At 42.0% G+C, this 21,440-nt stretch overlaps 1 protein-coding gene across 1 annotated transcript in view; it reads left to right on the forward strand.

The window, feature by feature from the left end:
• The window catches only part of LOC311128668 (splicing factor, suppressor of white-apricot homolog), a 164,583-nt gene that overhangs the window by 32,938 nt on the left and 110,205 nt on the right, over window positions 1-21,440 (forward strand). Inside the window, exons 6-7 of the mRNA XM_084160864.1 lie at window positions 15,349-15,443; window positions 16,335-16,503. Coding sequence (XP_084016990.1) covers window positions 15,349-15,443; window positions 16,335-16,503 — 264 coding nt within the window. The remainder of the gene's footprint in view (window positions 1-15,348; window positions 15,444-16,334; window positions 16,504-21,440) is intronic.

Consider the following 21,440-nt stretch of genomic DNA (forward strand, 5'->3'; position numbering starts at 1 on the left):
TGTTAATGTTACTACTTAGCTTCGGCTGTTGAAGATGTTGATGAGCCATGTCCAGATAAAGCGTCCGGAGTGAAAAAGTTGAATAAGGGAAAAAAAGTTGGATTAAAACGAGACTATAATGTCCATAAAGTGACCATTGGATTTAAAAAGTTTCGGATTGACTAAGTTTGTAGGTGCAACAGTTTTTATTAAATGTATAATTTCTCTCTTTCACGTGCACATTTCCGTCGATTTAAGAACCAACGATGTGATACCTTTTTGTAGCATTTCTGACATTAACATGTTTTCAGCCGAATCTCAGATGGCTCAGAGTTCTATCTAACCGGATCAAGCAACAACACAGCTGCTGCTGCAACATGATGCCAGTCATAAGAAGTAGAACCTAGGCTACTGTAGATAGCTAGGTATATGGTGGTATTCAAGTTGTGGTTAATCAATAAATGCAAACCAATATTTTGATTAGTTAGGTAGCTAGCTAACTTTACCTATCTAACGTTAGCTTGTTTGTCCAAAGTCCAGCAGCTAGCCTCTGCAAAGAAAGGTAGCTAGCTATATTTGTTTATGGAAGGTTTGTTACACAAATAACTTCAGCCATTAGCTAGCTAGCTAGAGCCAGACAACAACAGCTGACCTGCCACAGAAGCAAGCTAACGATAGCTAGCTCACGTCCAAATGCCAGTCCTACATTTTTCCACAAACCATAGCTACCTAGCTACATCAGTTCAAAACCAACACCAAACTTTGGGCTAATTGTCACGCTGCTACCTTACAATGCATGCAATGCAAGGGGCTTTTGCAACAATAGCTAACTAGCTACTACCTAGTCCAAGCTACAGTAAGAGCTAGCCATATTTCACTGTCAGACAGGACACAACTCAAACTGTGGCTGAGAAAACAAATGCTCATGTAAACAGCACGGTTGTGCAGTGCAGTGTGCAAATGCATGCTTGTTAGCATATATTTTATTGACCTGTTTCGAGCATCCAGAATAGAGTCCAGTATGCTCCTTCTCCTGTCTTCTTGACATTTTAATCCAAATCTGTGCTGATCAAAAGTGCCAAACTAACAACTCTGCTATTTGACTGCATTGATTGTATTTACAGCTCCAATCAGGATGCTGGGCTACCCCATGTGTTGGATATTTGTCAACAACTCTGCTGTGCACAACCATTCCAGTGGCACAGCGCTCAGAGTGGGGGGAGGGGGCTAATGCCCTCCTAAACCCATTTCACATTTACATTTTAGTCATTTAGCAGACGCTCTTATCCAGAGCGACTTACAGTACAGCTTCAAACCCGGATTATATAAATGTGTAGGATACAACACTTTAGGCTAGAAACAAGCTGGAAAAGGCACAACAAAGACGCGGCTCTAGTGTACATAGGGATATCTTTGTTTAGTTTCTATGGCTGAGTTATACGACCTTCAAAGTCCAATGACTTAAAACCATTTTCCTGTACTTTGCTTTCAATGGGAATTGTAATATTTTACAATGTAGACAATTAGTAGGTTAAAATCACTCGATGCACACTGATTATGTCATTGGAAACACTTATCTTCCACCATCTTATTTACTACAAAATATATAAACGCAATTTTTGCATATATTGAGGTTGGGGTTGTGCTGAAGATGATGAATATGAAGTTGAACAATTGTGCTATTTCTCTTTAAAGGTTACAATAGCACTGCCAATGGCAGACTTGGTTGCTCCAATTTTTTTTGTATAATGCACCTTTAACAGAGAATTACCTTCCAGTGTAAAAACCATGGACATTAAACACAAAATTTAAGTGAGAAGTAGGTATTGGTCTGAAGCTGAAAAATCAAATAAATTCACATGAGCACCACAATGCCATCTCCACCCATGCTCTACCAAGGTTTTCCAGCACACAGCTTTGACCTACTTCAGTAGCTATGTTGGTCTATTGTATTTAAATAATGTGTATGTAGGTTGCTTAGGATTCAAACCTTCTCAAACAGCCTAATTCATACTCTTCAGAGGAATAATGGACTTTACAGTGTCCTGATATTAAAATAATGTATAAATACAGTATATACAGTGCATTTGGAAAGTATTTAGACCCCTTGATGTTTTCCACATTTTGTTACGTTACAACCTTATCCTAAAATTGATTTTTTAAAAATATCTTCAATAAATCTGCACACAATACCCCATAATGACAAAGTGAAAACAGGTTTTTAGAAATGTGTGCATATTTATGAAAAAATTAAAAACAGAAATACCTTATTTACATAAGTATTCAGACCCTTTGCTATTAGACTCGAAATTAAGCTCAGGGCATCCTGTTTCCATTGATAATCCTTGAGATGTTCCTTCCAGAAGGTCAACCATCTCTGCAGCACTCCACCAATCAGGCCTTTATGGTAGAGTGGCCAGACGGAAACCAGTACTCAGTAAAAGGCACATGACAGCCCCCTTGGAGTTTGCCAAAAGGCACCTAAAGGACTCCCATGAGAAACAAGATTATCTGGTCGGATGAAACCAAGATTGAACTCTGGCCTGAATGCCAAGCGTCACATCTGGAGGAAACCTGGCACCATCCCTAATGTGTATGAAGCATGGTGGTGGCAGCATCATGCTGTGAGGATGTTTTTCAGCGGCAGGGACTGGGAGACTAGTCAGGATTGAGGGAAAGATGAACAGCGCAAAGTACAGAGAGATCCTGATGTTCCAGGACCTCAGACTGGGGTGAAGGTTCACCTTCCAACAGGACAACGACCCTAAGCACACAGCCAAGACAACGCAGTAGTGGCTTCGGGACAAGTCTCTGAATGTCCTTGAGTGGCCCAGCCAGAGGCAGGACTTGAACCCGGTTTTAAATATCTCTGGAGAAACCTGAAAATAGCTGTGCAGCGACGCTCCCCATCCAACCTGACAGAGCTTGAGAGGATCTGCAGAGAAGAATGGGAGAAACTCCCCAAATACGGGTTTGCCAAGCTTGTAGCATCATACACCAAGACGACTCGAGGCTGTAATCGCTGCCAAAAGTGCTTCAACAAAGTACTGAGTAAAGGGTCTGAATACTTATGTAAATGTCATATTTCTAAAAACCTGTTTTTGCTTTGTCATTATGGGGTATTGTGTGTAGATTGTTGAGGAAAAAAACAATTTAATCAATTTTAGAATAAGGCTGTAACTTAACAAAATGTGGAAAAAGTCAAGGGGTCTGAATACTTTCCGAATGCACTGCATGCCTCCGAGAAATAATGCATCACTGGAAACATATTGCAGATTTGAAAAAAGATTTCTCAAAGATACTGACTGAGTAAAACATGTGAATACAAGGTGTTGAATAACTTGCCCAAAGAACAGAGAAAAGCTTTGAATGATTTGAAAAAACATTTGACTGTCATTGTGAAGCCTGCCGATAAAGGTGGTGTCATAGTGGTACAGAACCTGGTGGACTATGAGACAGATTAATCTACAATTGTCTGACAGTGTTTTCTATATGAAACTCCCTGTGAACTCTACTTCCTTGTTCCAGACCTCTATTCAGGACAAGCTCAAGTAGGGCTGGGTGATATGGCCTAAAAATCATATCTCCATTTCTTTTCTAACTTATGGGCAATTCACGATATACAGCTCTGGAAAAAATTATGAGATCACTGCACAAATATAAGTTTCTCTGGTTTTACTATTTATAGGTAGGTGTTTGGGTGAAATTAACATGTTTGTTTTATTCTATGATCTACTGACAACATTTCTCCCAAATTCCAAATAAAAATATTGTCATTTAGAGCATTTATTTGCAGAAAATGACAACTGGTCAAAATAACAAAAAAGATGTAGTGTTGTCAGACCTCGAATAATGCAAAGAAAATAAGTTAATGTTCATTTTTAAACAACACAATACTAATGTTTTAGTATTTTTTTTTTTTTTTTTTTTTTTTTTTTTTTTTTAAATAAGCTGTTGCACAATTAAAGTTCACTACACTGCATTTCAAACATAATTCAGGGCTTGTAAAAGTATACCTAGGCTAAATATAAGCTTTCCACAACCATAAGACCCACTAATAATGTAATTATTTTATCAAAAAGTATTTAACCTGCTTTTTGCAATAATCACTGATCTGGCTTTCAAGTCTGTCTATGAAAATTTCACTTTTGTTAAAAATGTAAGCAGAATCATGCACAATGCACTTCCACTAATAATGACCAACTTCTTGAAGCAGGCGTTATAGAACAATCTCTCAAGCACAAGCCCATGTGTTTGTGCCAGCTAATCTTTATATTTAAAGTCTAGCCAACTTGGATCTATTTGCTTGCTAACAAGGTAGAACAGTTAAACTGTTATGAATAGACCCTCCTGTCCATCTCCAACTGTTTGAAGAACAGCCTGTTCACTTTGTTTAGATATTGAAATCAAGTGGCCTACCTGGATAAGAAGATGCTTATTTCTCAGAATGAGAACGAGTTGTCAATGCCTTATGTAAATGTGCCTTTTTATGCTCATTGCACATTTTATAAAACACAGACTAGACAGCTAGCACATAACAGTCTGTGGCTAAAATGCTGCTAGCGGTACGTGATACCGCAATGCAGCTCGCGACAGAAACGGAGTATTAATTTTCCACAACATGTTCATTGATACTCTCATTTTAGTATGGTCTGCTCTGTTCTACATTTTTGGAGTAGAGACATAAAAAGGGTATCGTTAAAAAGGTTTTTGTCTCTTACAGTAAAATAACATCTCTAATCTTTTCAGTGTCCATATGACCGAATCTGTTTGACCAAACCTCAAATGCAAATAGCGAGTTTAAACTGCTTGTTGTCAGAGAGGAAGATGTCTTTGTGGTGAGTGGCAGGGGAAGGGGCTCGGTGTCTGTGTGCGAGTGGGAAGGTGCGGAGTGCACACTGGACTGAAGCAGCAAAGCAGACGAGACCAAAAAGACAGAACGCTCAAAAAAATGAACAAAAAATGTAAACCTCTTGTGAACCAGGCATTTGGAACATCGCGCTAAAACATCAATTCAAAATAATTTGACATTGCCCAGCCCTAAGCTCAAGCTATATCTTGACAGAGGGGAAATCAGTATGAATGAGTACAACTTTATGAAAGTAGATAACCCTGTGACACCTGTAATAGATGCACTCCCTAAAGTCAATAAACACCCTACTAACCCCACCGGATGCTCTAATATTAACCGAAATTGGGAGCCTGACTGAACAAATATCCAATATTGTTGTCTCATTTTTCAAGCCATGTCTCCTCTTTACCCTCTTTCACGAGGGACTCTATTGACATGATTCATGTACTCAAGACTTTTCGCCAGGTCAATGAAAACATACTACTCACCTGTTTTTGATTTTGAAAGCCTACAGTATAGACGTCTATACCCCATCAAGGTGGCCTAGACGCCCTAACCTTCTTTTTGGAACGATGCCCTACAGACTCTCGGCCTAGCTCCTCATGTATCAGAGACCTAGCAGAGCTGGTTCTCACAAACAACTGTTTTATGTTTAGAAGTGACTTTTTCCTACAAACAAAAGGAACCACTATGGGGAGGACAATGGCACTCAATTATGCCAATCTTTATATTAGACTCTTAGAACATGATCGCATTCTCAACCCTGAGCAAAATCCCTTTCTATCCAAGGTCAAACTATATCGACGTTATATAGACGATATATTGGTATTATTTGATGGGACCTGGCTATCTGGCCAGGCTGCTGACCGGACCTTTCTGGTCGGCCGGAGCTATGGTCCTGCCGGCCAGATACAGTGCTTTCGGAAAGTATTCAGTCCCCTTTACTTTTTCCAAATGTTGTTACATTACAGCCTTATTCTAAAATGGATTCAATAAAACATTTTCCTCAGCAATCTACACACAATGCCACATAATGACAAAGCGCAAATACGTTTTTTGAATTTTTTGCAAATATATAAAAAATAACAAACTGAAATACCTTATTTATGTAAGCATTCAGACCCTTTCCTATGAGACTCTAAATTTAGCTCAGGTGCATCCTGTTTCCATTGATCATCCTTGAAATATTTATACAACTTGATTGGCGTAAACCTGTGTTAAATTAAATTGATTGGATATGATGTGGGAAAGGCACACACGTGTTTATATAAGGTCCCACAGTTGACAGTGCATGTCAGAGCAAACACCAAGCCATGAGGTCAAAGGAATTGTCTGTAGAGCTCTGAGACAGGATTGTGTGGAGGCACACATCTGGGGAAGGGTACCAAAAAATGTGTGCAGCATTAAAGATCTACAAGAACACAGTGGCCTCCATCATTCTTAAATGGAAGAAGTTTGGAACCACCAAGACTCTTCCTAGAGCTGGCCACCCGGCCAAACTGAGCAATCGGGGGAGAAGGGCCTTGGTCAGTGAGGTGACCAAGAACCCAATGGTCACTGACAGAGCTCCAGAGTTCCTCTGTGGAGATGGGAGAACCTTCCAGAAGGACAACCATCTCTGCAGCACTCCACCAATCAGGCCTTTATGGTAGAGTGGCCAGACGGATCCACTCTCTGTAAAAGGCACATGACAGCCCCCTTGGAGTTTGCCAAAAGGCACCTAAAGGACTCTCAGACCATGAGAAACATGATTATCTGGTCTGATGAAACCAAGATTGAACTCTTTGGCCTGAATGCCAAGCGTCATGTCTGGAGGAAACCTGGCACCATCCCTATGGTGAAGCATGGTGGTGGCAGCATCATGCTGTGGGGATGTTTTTCAGCGGCAGGGACTGGAAGACTAGTCAGGATCGAGGGAAAGATGAACGGAGCAAAGTACAGAGAGAAAACCTGCTCCAGAGTGCTCAGGACCTCAGACTACCTTCCAACAGGACAACGACTCTAAGCACACAGCCAAGATAACGTAGGAGTGGCTTCGGGACAAGTCCCTGAATGTCCTTGAGTGGCCCAGTCAGAGCTCGGACTTGAACCTGATCGAACATCTCTTGAGAGACCTGAAAATAGCTGTGCAGCGACGCTCCCCATCCAACCTGACAGAGCTTGAGAGGATCTACAGAGAAGAATGAGAGAAACTCCCCAAATACGGGTTTGCCAAGCATTGGAAGTTAGAGAACTGACTTGTTGGAAAGGTGGCATCCTATGACTGTGCCATATTGAAAGTCACTAAGCTCTTCAGTAAGGCCATTCTACTGCCAATGTTTGTCTATGGAGATTGCGTGGCTGTGTGCTCAATTTTATACACCTGTCAGCAACGGATGTGGCTGAAATAGCCGAATCCACTCATTTGAAGGGGTGTCCACATACTTTTGTAAATATATAGTGTATATCATGAATCGCCCATAAGTTTGAGAAAATCGAGATTTGATTTTTAGGCCATATCACCCAGCCCTACTTGAGCTTGTCATGAATAGAGGTCTTGAACAAGGAAGTAGACAATTGTAGAAGGAATAATGATATCAACGTCCCCTTGCTGTGCACTTTTCCCAGGCAAAGCACAACTTGTCCTCCGCTACCTGGGAATTGAACATGTGAAAATGCCACGTAGAGGAGGCGATATTGTCAATTTACTCCTGAGAAAAGTGTCCTTTTGGATACATTTCCTCAATACTCTCTCCAAGAGGTCTAATTGAGGAACTAGACATAAAACCTTTTCTATAAAATGTGTTCTGCTCACAGGGCTGCTTTTTTTCACTTTCCCTATACACTGGGTATACAAAACATTAGGACTGACCAGGTGAATCCATTGCAAATCAATATTAGGAAGGTGTTCCTAATGTTTGGTATACTCACTCTATAATATTGTATACAAAGTGATTGACGCATTTGTCTCACCTGTTTTTAATCTATTGCCCACCTATATTACTTGACATGGTTAAAATAGTTAACTAGATGTATTCATGTTTTTCATATATGTCTACTGTGTAATATTTATTGTGATAATGTATTACACTGTATGTATTCTATTGACCGGATGTACATGCCTCTAGAGCAGTGGTCACCAACCTTTTATGAGTCAAGATCACTTTCGCAGTCTAAAAGCAAGCCGAGATCTTCCGTTCAAATTCTTTTTTTAACATGACTTTAAAAAATGTAACATTAACATACTAAAATCAGTTCTGTAGGAATTAGGGGTGTGTAGTAGGCCTAATACATTATCACAGCATATTGGCTATATGCTTGGCCTGCCAATATTGAGGTCAGTGATCTTCAGGTCGTAAAGTCGGAGCTCTAAAAAGATGCACGAGTTTCCGACTTGGAATTCGGAGTTGGATGACCATTCAAAACTATTTTTGCCAGTCGGATCTCGTTTTGTCCAGTTGTCTTGAACGCACTGAAGTCGGAAGTTGGCAGTGCTTAATTTGTAAATCGGGAGGTGCCAGAACAAAAAGTGAGCGCGAGAGGGGGAGCTCTGAGGTACCGAAACGCCCCAAATCTTTTTAAATACTAAAGCATTGCATGCATATACAGTTGAAGTTGGAAGTTTACATACACTTAGGTTGGAGTCATTAAAACTCATTTTTCAACCACTCCACAAATTTCTTGTTAACAAACTATAGTTTTGGCAAGTCGGTTAGGACATCTACTTTGTGCATGACACAAGTAATTTTTCCAACAATTGTTTACAGACAGATTATTTCACTTATAATTAACTGTATCACAATTCCAATGGGTCAGAAGTTGAATGTGCCTTTAAACAGCTTGGAAAATTCCAGAAAATTATGTCATGGCTTTAGAAGCTTCTGATAGGCTAATTGACATAATTTGAGTCAATTGGAGGTGTACCTGTGGATGTATTTCAAGGCCTACCTTCAAACTCAGTGCCTCATTGCTTAACATCATGGGAAAATCAAAAGAAATCAGCCAAGACCTCAGAAAATAAATGGTAGACCTCCGCAAGTCTGGTTCATCCTTGGGAGCAATTTCCAAACGCCTGAAGGTACCACGTTCATCTGTACAAACAATAGTATGCAAGTATAAACACCATGGGACCACGCAGCCGTCATGCCGCTCAGGAAGGAGACGCGTTCTGTCTCCTAGAGATGAACATACTTTGGTGCGAAAAAGTGCAAATCAATCCCAGAACAACAGCAAAGGACCTTTTGAAGATGCTGGAAGAAACGGGTACAAAAGTATCTATATCTTGGTTTCTCAAATGACTGCCTCGCCTGGTTCACCAACTACTTCTCAGATAGAGTTCAATGTGTCAAATCGGAGGGCCTGTTGTCTGGACCTATGGCAGTCTCTATGGGGGTGCCACAGGGTTCAATTCTTGGGCCAACTCTTTTCTCTGTGTATATCAATGACGTCGCTCTTGCTGCTGGTGACTCTCAGATCCACCTCTACGCAGACGACACCATTTTGTATACATCTGGCCCTTCATTGGACACTGTGTTAACAAACCTCCAAACGAGCTTCAATTCCATACAACACTCCTTCAGTAGCCTCCAACTGCTCTTAAACACTAGTAAAACTAAATGCATGCTCTTCAACCGAACGCTGCTTGCACCCGCCCACCCGACTAGAATCACTACTCTAGACGGGTCTGACCTAGAGTATGTGGACAACTACAAATATCTAGGTGTCTGGTTAGACTGTAAACTCTCCTTCCAGACTCACATTAAGAATCTCCAATCCAAAGTTAAATCTAGAATCGGTTTCCTATTTCGCAACAAAGCCTCCTTCACTCATGCTGCCAAACATGCCCTCGTAAAACTGACTATCCTACCGATCCTTGACTTCGGCGATGTCATTTACAAAATAGCCTCCAACACTCTACTCAGCAAATTGGATGTTGTCTATCACAGTGCCATCCGTTTTGTCTCCAAAGCCCCATATAATACCCACCACTGTGACCTGTACGCTCTTGTTGGCTGGTCCTCACTACATATTCGTCGCCAAACCCACTGGCTCCAGGCCATCTATAAATCACTGCTAGGCAAATCCCCGCCTTATCTTAGCTCATTGGTCACCATAGCAACACCCACCCGTAGTCTGCGCTCCAGCGGGTATATCTCACTGGTCATCCCCAAAGCCAACACCTCCTTTGGCCGCAATTCCTTCCAGTTCTCTGCTGCCAATGACTGGAACAAATTGCAAAAATCTCTGAAGCTGGAGACACTTATCTCCCTCACTAACTTTAAGCATCAGTTGTCAGAGCACCTTACCGATCACTGCACCTGTACACAGCCCATCTGAAATTAGCCCGCCCAACTACCTCATCCCTATATTGTTATTTATTTTGCTCATTTGTACCCCAGTATCTCTATTTGCACATCATCTCTTGCACATCATTCCAGTGTTAATACTAAATTGTAATTATTTTGCACTATAGCCTATTTTATTGCCTTACCTCCATAACTTGCTAAATTTGCACACACTGTATATATATGTATTTCTGTTTCTGTATTTTTGACTTTGTTTTGTTTTACCCCATATGTAACTCTGTGTTGTTGTTTTTTATCGCACTGCTTTGCTTTATCTTGGCCAGGTCGCAGTTGTAAATGAGAACTTGTTCTCAACTGGTTTACCTGGTTAAATAAAGGTTAAATGAATAAAAAATAAATAAATAAATCTACAGTAAAACGAGTCCTATATCGACATAACCTGAAAGGCCGCTCAGCAAGGAAGAAACCACTGCTCCAAAACCTCCATAAAAATGCCAGTCTATGGTTTGCAATTGCACATGGGGACAAATATCGTACTTTTTGGAGAAATGTCCTCTGGTCTGGTGGAAAAAAATATATAGAACTGTTTGGCCATAATGACCATCGTTATGTTTGGAGGAAAAAGGGGGATACTTGCAAGCTGAAGAACACCATCCCAACCGTGAAGCATGGGGGTGGCAGCACCATGCTGTGGGGGTGCTTTGCTGCAGGAGGGACTCGTGCACTTCACAAAATAGATAGAAAATAGAAAATTATGTTGATATATTGAAGCAACATCTCAAGACATCAGTCAGGAAGTTAAAGCTTGGTCGCAAATGGGTCTTCCAAATGGACAATGACCCCAAGCATACTTCCAAAGTTGTGACAAAATGGCTTAAGGACAACAAAGTCAAGGTATTGGAGTGGCCATCACAAAGCCCTGACCTCAATCCTATAGAAAATGTCAAAGGCCTACAAACCTGACTCAGTTACACCAGCTCTGTCAGGAGGAATGGGCCAAAATTCACCCAACTTATTGTGGGAAGCTTGTGGAAGGCTACCCGAAATGTTTGACCCAAGTTTAAACAATTTAAAGGCAATGCTACCAAATACTAATTGAGTGTATGTAAACTTCTGACCCACTGGGAATGTGAAGAAAGAAATAAAAGCTGAAATAAATAATTCTCTCTACTATTATTCTGACATTTATAATAATAATATGCCATTTAGCAGACGCTTTTATCCAAAGTGACTTACAGTCATGCGTGCATACATTTTTGTGTATGGGTGGTCCCGTGGATGAACCCACTACCCTGGCGTTACAAGTGCCGTGCTCTACCAGCTGAGCTACAGAGGACCACATTTCACATTCTTAAAATAAAGTGGTGATCCTAACTGACCTAAGACAGGGAGTTTTTACTATAATTAAATGTCAGGAAATGTGAAAAACTTGAGTTTAAATGTATTTGGCTAAGGTGTATGTAAACGTCCGACTTCAACTGTATATCATCGCATTTGCGTAGTGACATAGAGCAGTAGAGTAGAGGCACTTACAGAAGTTGCACACATGGGGAAAACATGTTGTAGCCTAGGATTCTGGAATAAATTATAGAATTCTTTATACATGACTGGCAGGATATTTTTTAATACCGCACAAATTATCGAAATGACAGGCTACTTTGACACTGACAAACTGAGAATCTGATATCAATAAAAACAACCTTGTCTTAAATTCATCAATAGCCTAGTCCTATGAGTGTGGAGACATAGTGTAGGCTGCAATATGAGGAGGAAGTTATAGTCCAAAAAATGCTTTCCAGGTTCACTGACTCACCCCATGATCCACAGCTCACTCACCATTGATGTCCGATGCGTTTGTGCCAAAAGCCTATCTCTCTCTTGTTTTACTTTGTAAAACAATATTTTGAAGTTTATTACAGCACACGGATTATAGTCTTCTCTTTTCAGCAGGAGCCATTTGCTTTCCAACCTGTGTTTTCCCTCGATTATATTTGAAATATTGCGAAAGGCCTGTTTTGTCTGCATGCTGTTCACTGACAGATTTGCTGCACCTTCCCGACTGTAGGCTATGCCTTATTGGGCTACACACAATCCACAGCTAGGCTATTTTTTTAAAGAAGCTATTGATCTTCTAAATTATGGGCCTTCTCATGGTGTAGTAGGCTATTCTGATTTATTTCATTTCTTTCTGAACAGACAGCAGTAATTCTATAACTTTGGCAAATGTATTTCAATTTATCAGGGGTGCTGCAGCTCCTCCAGAACACTTCGCACGGCTATGATTCTATAAGGAAATAAATGATGAAGTGCAACGCTGGAGAGATGAGAGTTGCAGGCTCATGTCTATCAGAGCAGAGAAAGTGAGAGAGATCATATAAAGTTAATCTCATTCTAGTTCTGTGAGAGATACAGGTGCACTTCTCACACAGCCACGGCCAAGCATTGGTCTCAAACAGGTTAGTTACTGTCTTGCGCAAACCATAAGCCCTGGCCGGCCCAACCCAAATCAACTCAGAATATCAGGCCTGGGCTGAAAATCTAGTTTTTCACATTACGTTTTTTTTGTGGGGGGCAGGAGAATTAATGAAGAGGGAACTCGAATAAACTTTGATTGCTTTTATAATAATTTATACATTGCAAAAAGTGGAAATTATTTTCATGCCATGAGAGGTACCGGATCTGGCCAAATAGGTTCTGTAACGAAACAATCCAAAACGGAGAGGTGCCGTATCCTGTTCCGGCAAGATCCGGCTCAAATTAAGCATTGGAAGTCTGAGATTTCCGAGGTCCAAGTTGTTTTGAATGCTGCATTAGTCTCAGCGGAGGGAGGGAGAGAACAGCAGAGGGTCAGCCTCTCATGGTCCCTGCTCTCTCCTTCCTTGCCTCAGGTGAGACTGACCAGAGAGGGCAACCTGGTCTCAGAGCATTTCATATTCTTCTGTATGTAAATTCGAGACTCCGTTTAGTATGAAATGTTTTGTATGGTATTTATTAATTTGTGGATGTCCATCACCCATTTCGTACGATTTGTTACGAATTACAATTCGTATTATACGTTACGAATTAGCAAAACATACAAAATGTTACGAATTTGCATAAATGTATGATATGTTATGAATTCTAGCTAGGTGGCTAACGTTAGCTAGCTGGCTAATGTTAGCTAGGCTAGGGGTTAGGATTAAGGTTAGGGTTAAGTTTAGGAGTTACGTTGAAGGGTTAAGGTTAGGGTAAGGGGAAGGGTTAGCTAAGTAGTTGCAAAGTAGCTAAAAACTAGTAATTAGTTCAAAAGTTGCTGATTAGCTAAAATGCTAAAGTTGACCGTGATGAGATTCGAACTCGCAAACATCTGTATTGGTATTTTATTAGGATCACCCATTATCTGCTGTGAAAGCAGCAACTACTCTTCCTGGGGTCCACACAAAACATGAAACATGACATAATACAGAACATTAATAGACAAAATTAGCTCAAGAACAGAACTAAATCATTTTTTTTTTTTAAGGCACACGTAGACTACATATCAATTCAAAATCTAACCATACCAAACGTAACATATCATACTAATATGAGTGTCCTGGAATTAAATGTACTCTGTTACGTCTAGTCTATGAGACCAGGTTGGAGAGAAGGGACACAGTTTTCCACCCCATCTACCTAATGCACAAATTCATGTTGTTCATATGACCAGAGAAAGTGAAATATTCCTTGATATTAAAATACATGACGAGCTGCTAATAATAATAAAAATGCAGAGCTATCACTACACTTGGCTACTCATTCATTGCAGCGCCAGTGGATGTAGGGAGAAGTGCATTTTCTGTTTTGTGTTGAATAAAAACAGTGTTAGTGCTGAGACACTCACCCATAAAAACAGCAGCTATTTGCTGTATTCTTTGACAGTCTCTTTCTGGTCATGGTTTTAAAAGTTATGAAATCTCACGTAGGCTAGTATCAAACTTTGCTGTGGCCGGGGTTCGTGGAAGCTGTAAGCACGGTGATTTGAGCTATCCGATTGGCCAGCGCAGTAGGCACACTCGATTTAGCCACATATCTCCCGGTCTGCCGGGTAGGCAGAGTTTGTCTTTTCAGACAAATGAAATGGTTCAAAATGGGAACACTTTGCCTACCCGGTGTGCAGGGCTTCTGAATCAAGTGCACCTACCGCCAACAGTTCAAAACAAATAAATTGAAAAAAGGGGCCTTAATCGTTGGCTTTTCGACAGAAATGTTTGATGATCGACTATGAATGCCTTTAAGATAGACCAGTTGATCACGATCGACTGGTTGGTGACCACTGCCCTAGAGGTTATTTAAGTAGATTTGTTTCACAGTGGTGTATGACCTGACAAAGATCCAACTCGGATCGAAACATTATTTTGCGTCTGATTAAATCACCATGGGAGCATACCAGAGTTGCGTACATTCCTTTATTTTTATTTGTATACGTTCTTCTGTCCTGCACCTGATAAGTTGGATGTGCATATTTTTAATTTTTTTTCTATTCTTGTACTGTCACCATCTTTATTGCAAAACGAAATACAAATACACACAACTTCAAGCTACATATTCATTTCACAGAGGTAATGAACTGCCCATTGATCAGCACAGCAATTGATAAAACAGGGCCATGTTTGCAAAACAAGTGTTTCTGAGCTTATGTCAATATTACACAGGTAAGCTAACCGTTACAGAAATCCGGAATGGAGACAGGCTCTATAGACCTTTTGAAATATGAGTGACTGTGTCCAACACACCATCACAGACAGGCACCACATTACTCAAGACAAAACAGCTCGCTCAGTCAAGCATGATGGTCTTTGTAAGTATAAAAGCAAAGCTTGCTTTCATATTATACAAATAAAAAAGCTTAAATGCAGTGGAATGGGATTAGTGTGGTGTGTGAAGAATCCAATACTTTAACCTTTATGCAGTACAAATCACATTATTGTGGGAGCACCTCCTCTAAGAGTATGAATTAGGCAGTTTGAGAAGGTTTGAATCCTATGAAACCTGCATACACATTGTTTGAAGTGCAATAGACCAACATTGTTACTGTAGTAGGTCAAAGCTGTGTGCTGGAAAACCTTGGTAGAGCATGGGTGGAGTAGGCGGCATTGTGGTGCTCATGTGAATTATCTTTATTTTTCAGCTTCAGACCAATGCCTACTTCTCACTTAAAACAGTGTTTTGTTTGTAATATTCTTTATTCATACTTCAATATATTTTCTGTAGACTCTGATGATTCTGATGATGATGGGGATGGCAACTACCTCCACCCCAGCCTGTTTGCTCCTAAGAAGAGCTCTCGCCTTGAGGAGCTGATGAAGGTAAGGACTAGTGTGTACTCTACCTGGCCCAATATGACCTCTACCTTAATGCTTATTATGTTCGCTGAGGTTTTTCATCTATTGAAGATAGTCTGAGAGGTGCATTTTACTGCACACTGGGCTGAGATTATTGGATATGAGAAACCATTATTGTGAAAGGCACTTGTGAATTCTCAACCATATTGCTTTGTTCTGTCCTATTCAGACAAATAGTTATCTTGGCTGCAGAGGGAACAATAAGACTATAGACTGAGTTCATCTAAGGGCCTTTCTGGAGCAATTATCTCCCATCCATAGGGGCTTTTCTGTTCATTCCAACCCACAATTTGTCTATTAAAGGTTCATATTGCATTTTTTATAGGGTTTACCCATTTGGTAATTGCGCCAATGGTTAGGTTTTTAATGTTCAAAAGCCCATACACTTCGGAATTAATAGCACATTATTGTTAAGTTGTTCTATTCGACGGCACAATTGGGCCTGATTTCAAAGCATCTCACTTCGAAGTGCTTTAGACCTGAATATCAGGAGAATGCCATCTTTCCTTTAGAACTTTGAAGTCTGTTCATTAAAAGGGTTTTGATAACTCATATGCCAACTTTGATTACACCAGATTGCACACCATAAGGCTGGAGACACCGTTATAAATCAAAAGTATACATGTTTATAAATTATTCAAAGGCCACACTAATAAATGACTTGCAATAAGTATGTTATACCACATAACAGAGAAATATAGCATAAAGAAACCGTTTCTCTGCCTTGACTTGTCCTCACCTCACATTAGCTAGAGGTGTCTCAGTTTCACCACTCTATCTTCCCATTGTTGAGGGTAATAAAAGAGCTGCTGACTGTAGTTCTAAGCCTTCTAACCAAATCTATTTGTGTTGTAGCCTCTCCAAGTCATGGACCCAGACCATCCACTGGCAGCGCTGGTCCGGAAAGCCCGACAGGAACAGAACGGAGCCGCCGCTGCAGCTGCCGCCGCCATGGCAACCAAGCCAGAGGAAGTGCCTGCTGAGCCGGCTGTGCCAGCCGCACCGGCAGAGTACACCGCTGACCGTGAGTATAGTTTCTCATTTATGAGAGTCGAACTGGGCAACTGTGAAATCCAATACCTGAGGAGCATTCATATTGGCTCCGAGGGAGCCTCTTCATCTCAGTTTAGTCCTGGTCCACTTCATTTCTCTCCCCATTTTCTTTTTCATTTCCCTTTCGACACAAGCTCAGTCTCTCAGACAGGCAGAGTGGCACTCAATTGTCTAGTATTGATCATTGTTCCCCTGGAGGCAAAAATAATTATCTTTCTTTGAGTGGGACATTGGTGTTAATATCAGATTAGAATCTCTTTCGGAGGAAAGGTATATTGAATCAACAAAATACTGATCAGACACAGGCACATGTTCCCACTGGCAAACCTTGAGTTATTCACATGTCACAGATTGTGTTCACAAATTGCTGAGATCAACATAAAGTACCTAGATCAAATCTGCCCAGTTTTTCTGATAGAGATTCTGGGCTGTACTTGAGGTTTGAGATGAGCTGGCAGCAGCAGTGTTGGATTGTGATGATGTGGAGGGGCTGTAGCCGTGGAGGTGACCCTGCAGCTCATAGTGGAAAAGCTCATTAACATGGTCTCCTGTAGGCCCATGACTCATTACACTACTGAAATGTCCTCTACCAGGAGTTCAATAGTAGTAAACCCTTCACCACCAGAGCAGTTCAATGTGATCAACCTGGGAAATTCAGCTTTGTCAATTCTTGTCCTTGAGGACTGGTCAGCACAGACTGTATCGAGAAGCGATTTTCACCACTTGTCCCTGGGGGATTGTGAGTACTTTAAGGTTCTTAACACTTTTCAATGTCTCAGAGAAGGTATTTTTTACTCATTTCTTATCTTTGAAGTTGTGCCCGGTTCATTTTCGGAGCTGCAGTGAGCTGTTGTTTTGGACGTGCTGACAAACTGAATTCTCCTCGCTTTTCATTGACTGCAGTGTTTGTTTTGCGCTGAACACCGGTGGACAGAATCCAAAGCTGTTTGTCTGGCCGCCCCACAGATGTGTTTGCGCCCTCTAAATACAGACATAATTTCCACTTATTTTTCTGCTCTCTTCTGGCTGCACACACACACACACACACACATACACACACACCACAACCATTTCTCCACCCTAGTGCTACAGGCAATGACTAGCTCTCTCTCGCTTGACCCAAACACTTGAATACATCCACTGTTATTCAGCTCATGCACTCTTCATCCTAAGCAACAGACACAAGAACACTCTAACTGTAGCTCAGTGCTCACTGCAAGACGGCGAATCGCATCTCTGCATGTATGGCAGACATATCAGTATGGATGACGGATCACCACCTCAAGCTGAACCTTGGCAAGACGGAGCTGCTCTTCCTCCCGGGGAAGGACTGCCTGTTCCATGATCTCGCCATCACGGTTGACAACTCCGTTGTGTCCTCCTCCCAGAGTGCGAAGAGCCTTGGCGTGACCCTGGACAACACCCTGTCGTTCTCCGCTAACATCAAGGCGGTGACCCGATCCTGTAGGTTCATGCTCTACAACATTCGGAGAGTATGACCCTGCCTTACACAGGAAGCGGCACAGGTCCTAATCCAGGCACTTGTCATCTCCCGTCTGGATTACTGCAACTCGCTGTTGGCTGGGCTCCCTGCCTGTGCCATTAAACCCCTACAACTCATCCAGAATGCCGCAGCCCGTCTGGTGTTCAACCTTCCCAAGTTCTCTCACGTCACCCCGCTCCTCCGCACACTCCACTGGCTTCCAGTTGAAGCTCGCATCTGCTACAAGACCATGGTGCTTGCCTACGGAGCTGTGAGGGGAACGGCACCTCCGTACCTTCAGGCTCAGATCAGTCCCTACACCCAAACGAGGGCATTGCGTTCATCCACCTCTGGCCTGCTGGCTCCCCTACCTCTGCGGAAGCATAGTTCCCGCTCAGCCCAGTCAAAACTGTTCGCTGCTCTGGCACCCCAATGGTGGAACAAGCTCCCTCACGACGCCAGGACAGCGGAGTCACTCACCACCTTCCGGAGACATTTGAAACCCCACCTCTTTAAGGAATACCTGGGATAGGATAAAGTAATCCTTCTACCCCCCCCCCCCCTTACCCCAACCCCCCCCCCCCCCCCCCCCCCAAAAAAAAAAAAAAAAAACACCATTGTCAAGTGGTTATCCCACTGGCTATAAGGTGAATGCACCTATTTGTAAGTCGCTCTGGATAAGAGCGTCTGCTAAATGACGTAAATGTAAATGTAAGACTGTACTATTCCTCTAGCAAATCTAGAGAAAAAATTGCAACGTCACAGAATCACTAGTCTTGCAGGGCCATCCTTCCAAAGGGTGTCCGAGGCTACAAAATCACCAGTTTCTCTCTACTGTCTGCATTAGTTGTAAGTGATGGATGTTGAAGGTGCTGGGTGTGATATGGAGTGCCAGGCTACCCTATACGTCCTTGAGAGAGGTTCCTCGCAATTTGGCTGGTCGTATTTTCCGGGGTCAACCCCGTCTCCCCTCTCTTTGTCTGAACTGTGAAATTGTCCTGGTGCTTGGGAGAGACAGCTCAAGCTGAGTTCACTGATTTGTCTTAATTAGCATGACTTGAAGAGCTCCACTGGTTTCCTGAGGTAAGAGGGAGAAAGAGGGAGAGAGGCGCTCTGCTTAAAGCTCCCGACTTCGACGCCACCGCTGCCACCACAGCATCTCACAGCAGTACAGACATGGATTTTTAATGCGCTGGCTTACTGCGACAAGATAATCATTTTGGAAAGATTTTGCTCCCATAGATCCGACTTTGATTTCTGTGTATGGCGCCGGTTCTCTGGGAGAATCCCTGTAAAATCAGACTGGAGAGGATCAAAGGCATCAAATGAATAGACTGCTCAATGTGATCCTCCAGTATCTGCCAATGAGGCGGGTATTGAATGAGAATTAGGCAAAAGGAGTTAAGACTGTGTAACAGTTTTGGGCTGTTCTCAACTATCCAGACTTCATAAGGGCTCAGCTTTGGAGCTTCTTTTCATTTGTTATAACTTTGGTAGCTCTTGACGGTAGATTGGGCCTAGTTCTTTTAACCTTGAGTGTTTCGTGGTGTAATCTGATTGATTGACCTCAAACGATCACTTATTCGCTTCCCATTCTACTGGTCTACGGATTCTCTGTTGCAATATTGGAACATCCTACATTCTAAACAGTCAACATGAGGCATATTACACTTCCTAGAAATGTTGAGAAGCTGTCAAGAATGCACTGTGAAGACTGGGCGTTTCTATCTTGAGATTGGGCTTTTCTTTCTGAAATCAAATTACATTTTATTCGTCACATGCTTCGTAAACAACAGGTGTAGACTAACAGTGAAATTCTTACTTACGGGTCCTTCCCAACAATGCAGAGAGAAAGAAAATAGAGAAATAATAAGACATAATAATAAATACACAATGAGTAACGATAACTTGGCTATATACATGGGGTACCAGTACTGAGCCGATGATGAATGATGGTGCTGGAGGGGATGGCTGCCGTTTTATGGACTCTTAACCAACCATGCTATTTTGTGTGTTTTTTCGCATTGTTTCTAACTTATTTTGTAGATAATGTTGCTGCTACCGTCTCTTATGACTGAAAAGAGCTTCTGGACATCAGAACAGCGATTACTCACCTTGAACTGGACGATGAATTTTAATTGTATGAGTCGAACGAGAGCGATTTGCTCAAAGACACCCGACAGGGCCCTCATCCCCGTCATTCGCAGTAGAAAGAAAAGGAGGTATCGTGGAAGGAGATTGGGGTGCTTGGTAAGGAGCCGGCGACGAGTGGCTAATCTGCCTTTGCCATCGATACTATTGGCCAATTTACAATCGCTTGATAATAAAATGGACAACCTACAGGCACGAATATCCTACCAATGGGACATTAAAAACTGTAATATCTTATGTTTCACTGAGTCGTGGCTGAACGATGACATGAATAACATACAGCTGGCGGGTTATACACTTTATCGCCAGGATAGAACAGCAGCCTCTGGTAAGACAAGGGGTGGCGGTCTATGTATATTTGTAAACAACTGCTGGTGCACGATATGTAAGGAAGTCTCTAGGTTTTGCTCGCCTGAGGTAGAGTATCTCATGATAAGCTGTAGACCACACTATCTACCAAGAGTGTTTTAATCTATATTCTTCGTAGCTGTCTGTTTACCACCACAAACCGATGTGGCACTAAGACCGCACTCAATGAACTGTATACGGCCATAGGCAAACAGGAAAACGCTCATCCAGAGGCGGCGCTCCTAGTGGCCGGGGACTTTAATGCAGGGAAACTTAAATCAGTTTTACCTCATTTCTGCCAGCATGTTACATGTGCAACCAGAGGGAAAAAACTCTAGACCACCTTTACTCCACACACACAGACGAGTACAAAGCTCTCCCTCGCCCTCCATTTGGCAAATCTGACCGTAATTATATCCTCCTGATTCCTGCTTACAAGCAAAAACTAAAGCAGGAAGCACCAGTGACTCGGTCAATAAAAAAGTGGTCAGATGAAGCAGATGCTAAGCTACAGGACTGTTTTGCTAGCACAGACTGGAATATGTTCCGGGATTCTTCCGATGGCATTGAGGAGTACACCACATCAGTCACTGACTTCATCAATATGTGCATCGATGACGTCGTCCCCACAGTGACTGTACGTACATACCCCAACCAGAAGCCATGGATTACAGACAACATCCGCACTGAGCTATAGGGTAGAGCTGCTGCTTTCAAGGAGCGGAACTCAAACCCGGAAGCTTATAAGAAATCCCGCTATGCCCTCCGACGAACCATTAAACAGGCAAAGTGCCAATACAGGACTAAGATCGAATTGTACTACACCGGCACCGACGCTCGTCGGATGTGGCAGGGCTTGCAAACTATACAGACTACAAAGGGAAGCACAGCCGCGAGCTGCCCAGTGACACGAGCCTACCAGACGA

This window comes from Coregonus lavaretus (assembly GCF_964263955.1).
Source record: "Coregonus lavaretus genome assembly, chromosome: 4".
Taxonomy (NCBI): Eukaryota; Metazoa; Chordata; class Actinopteri; order Salmoniformes; family Salmonidae; genus Coregonus; species Coregonus lavaretus.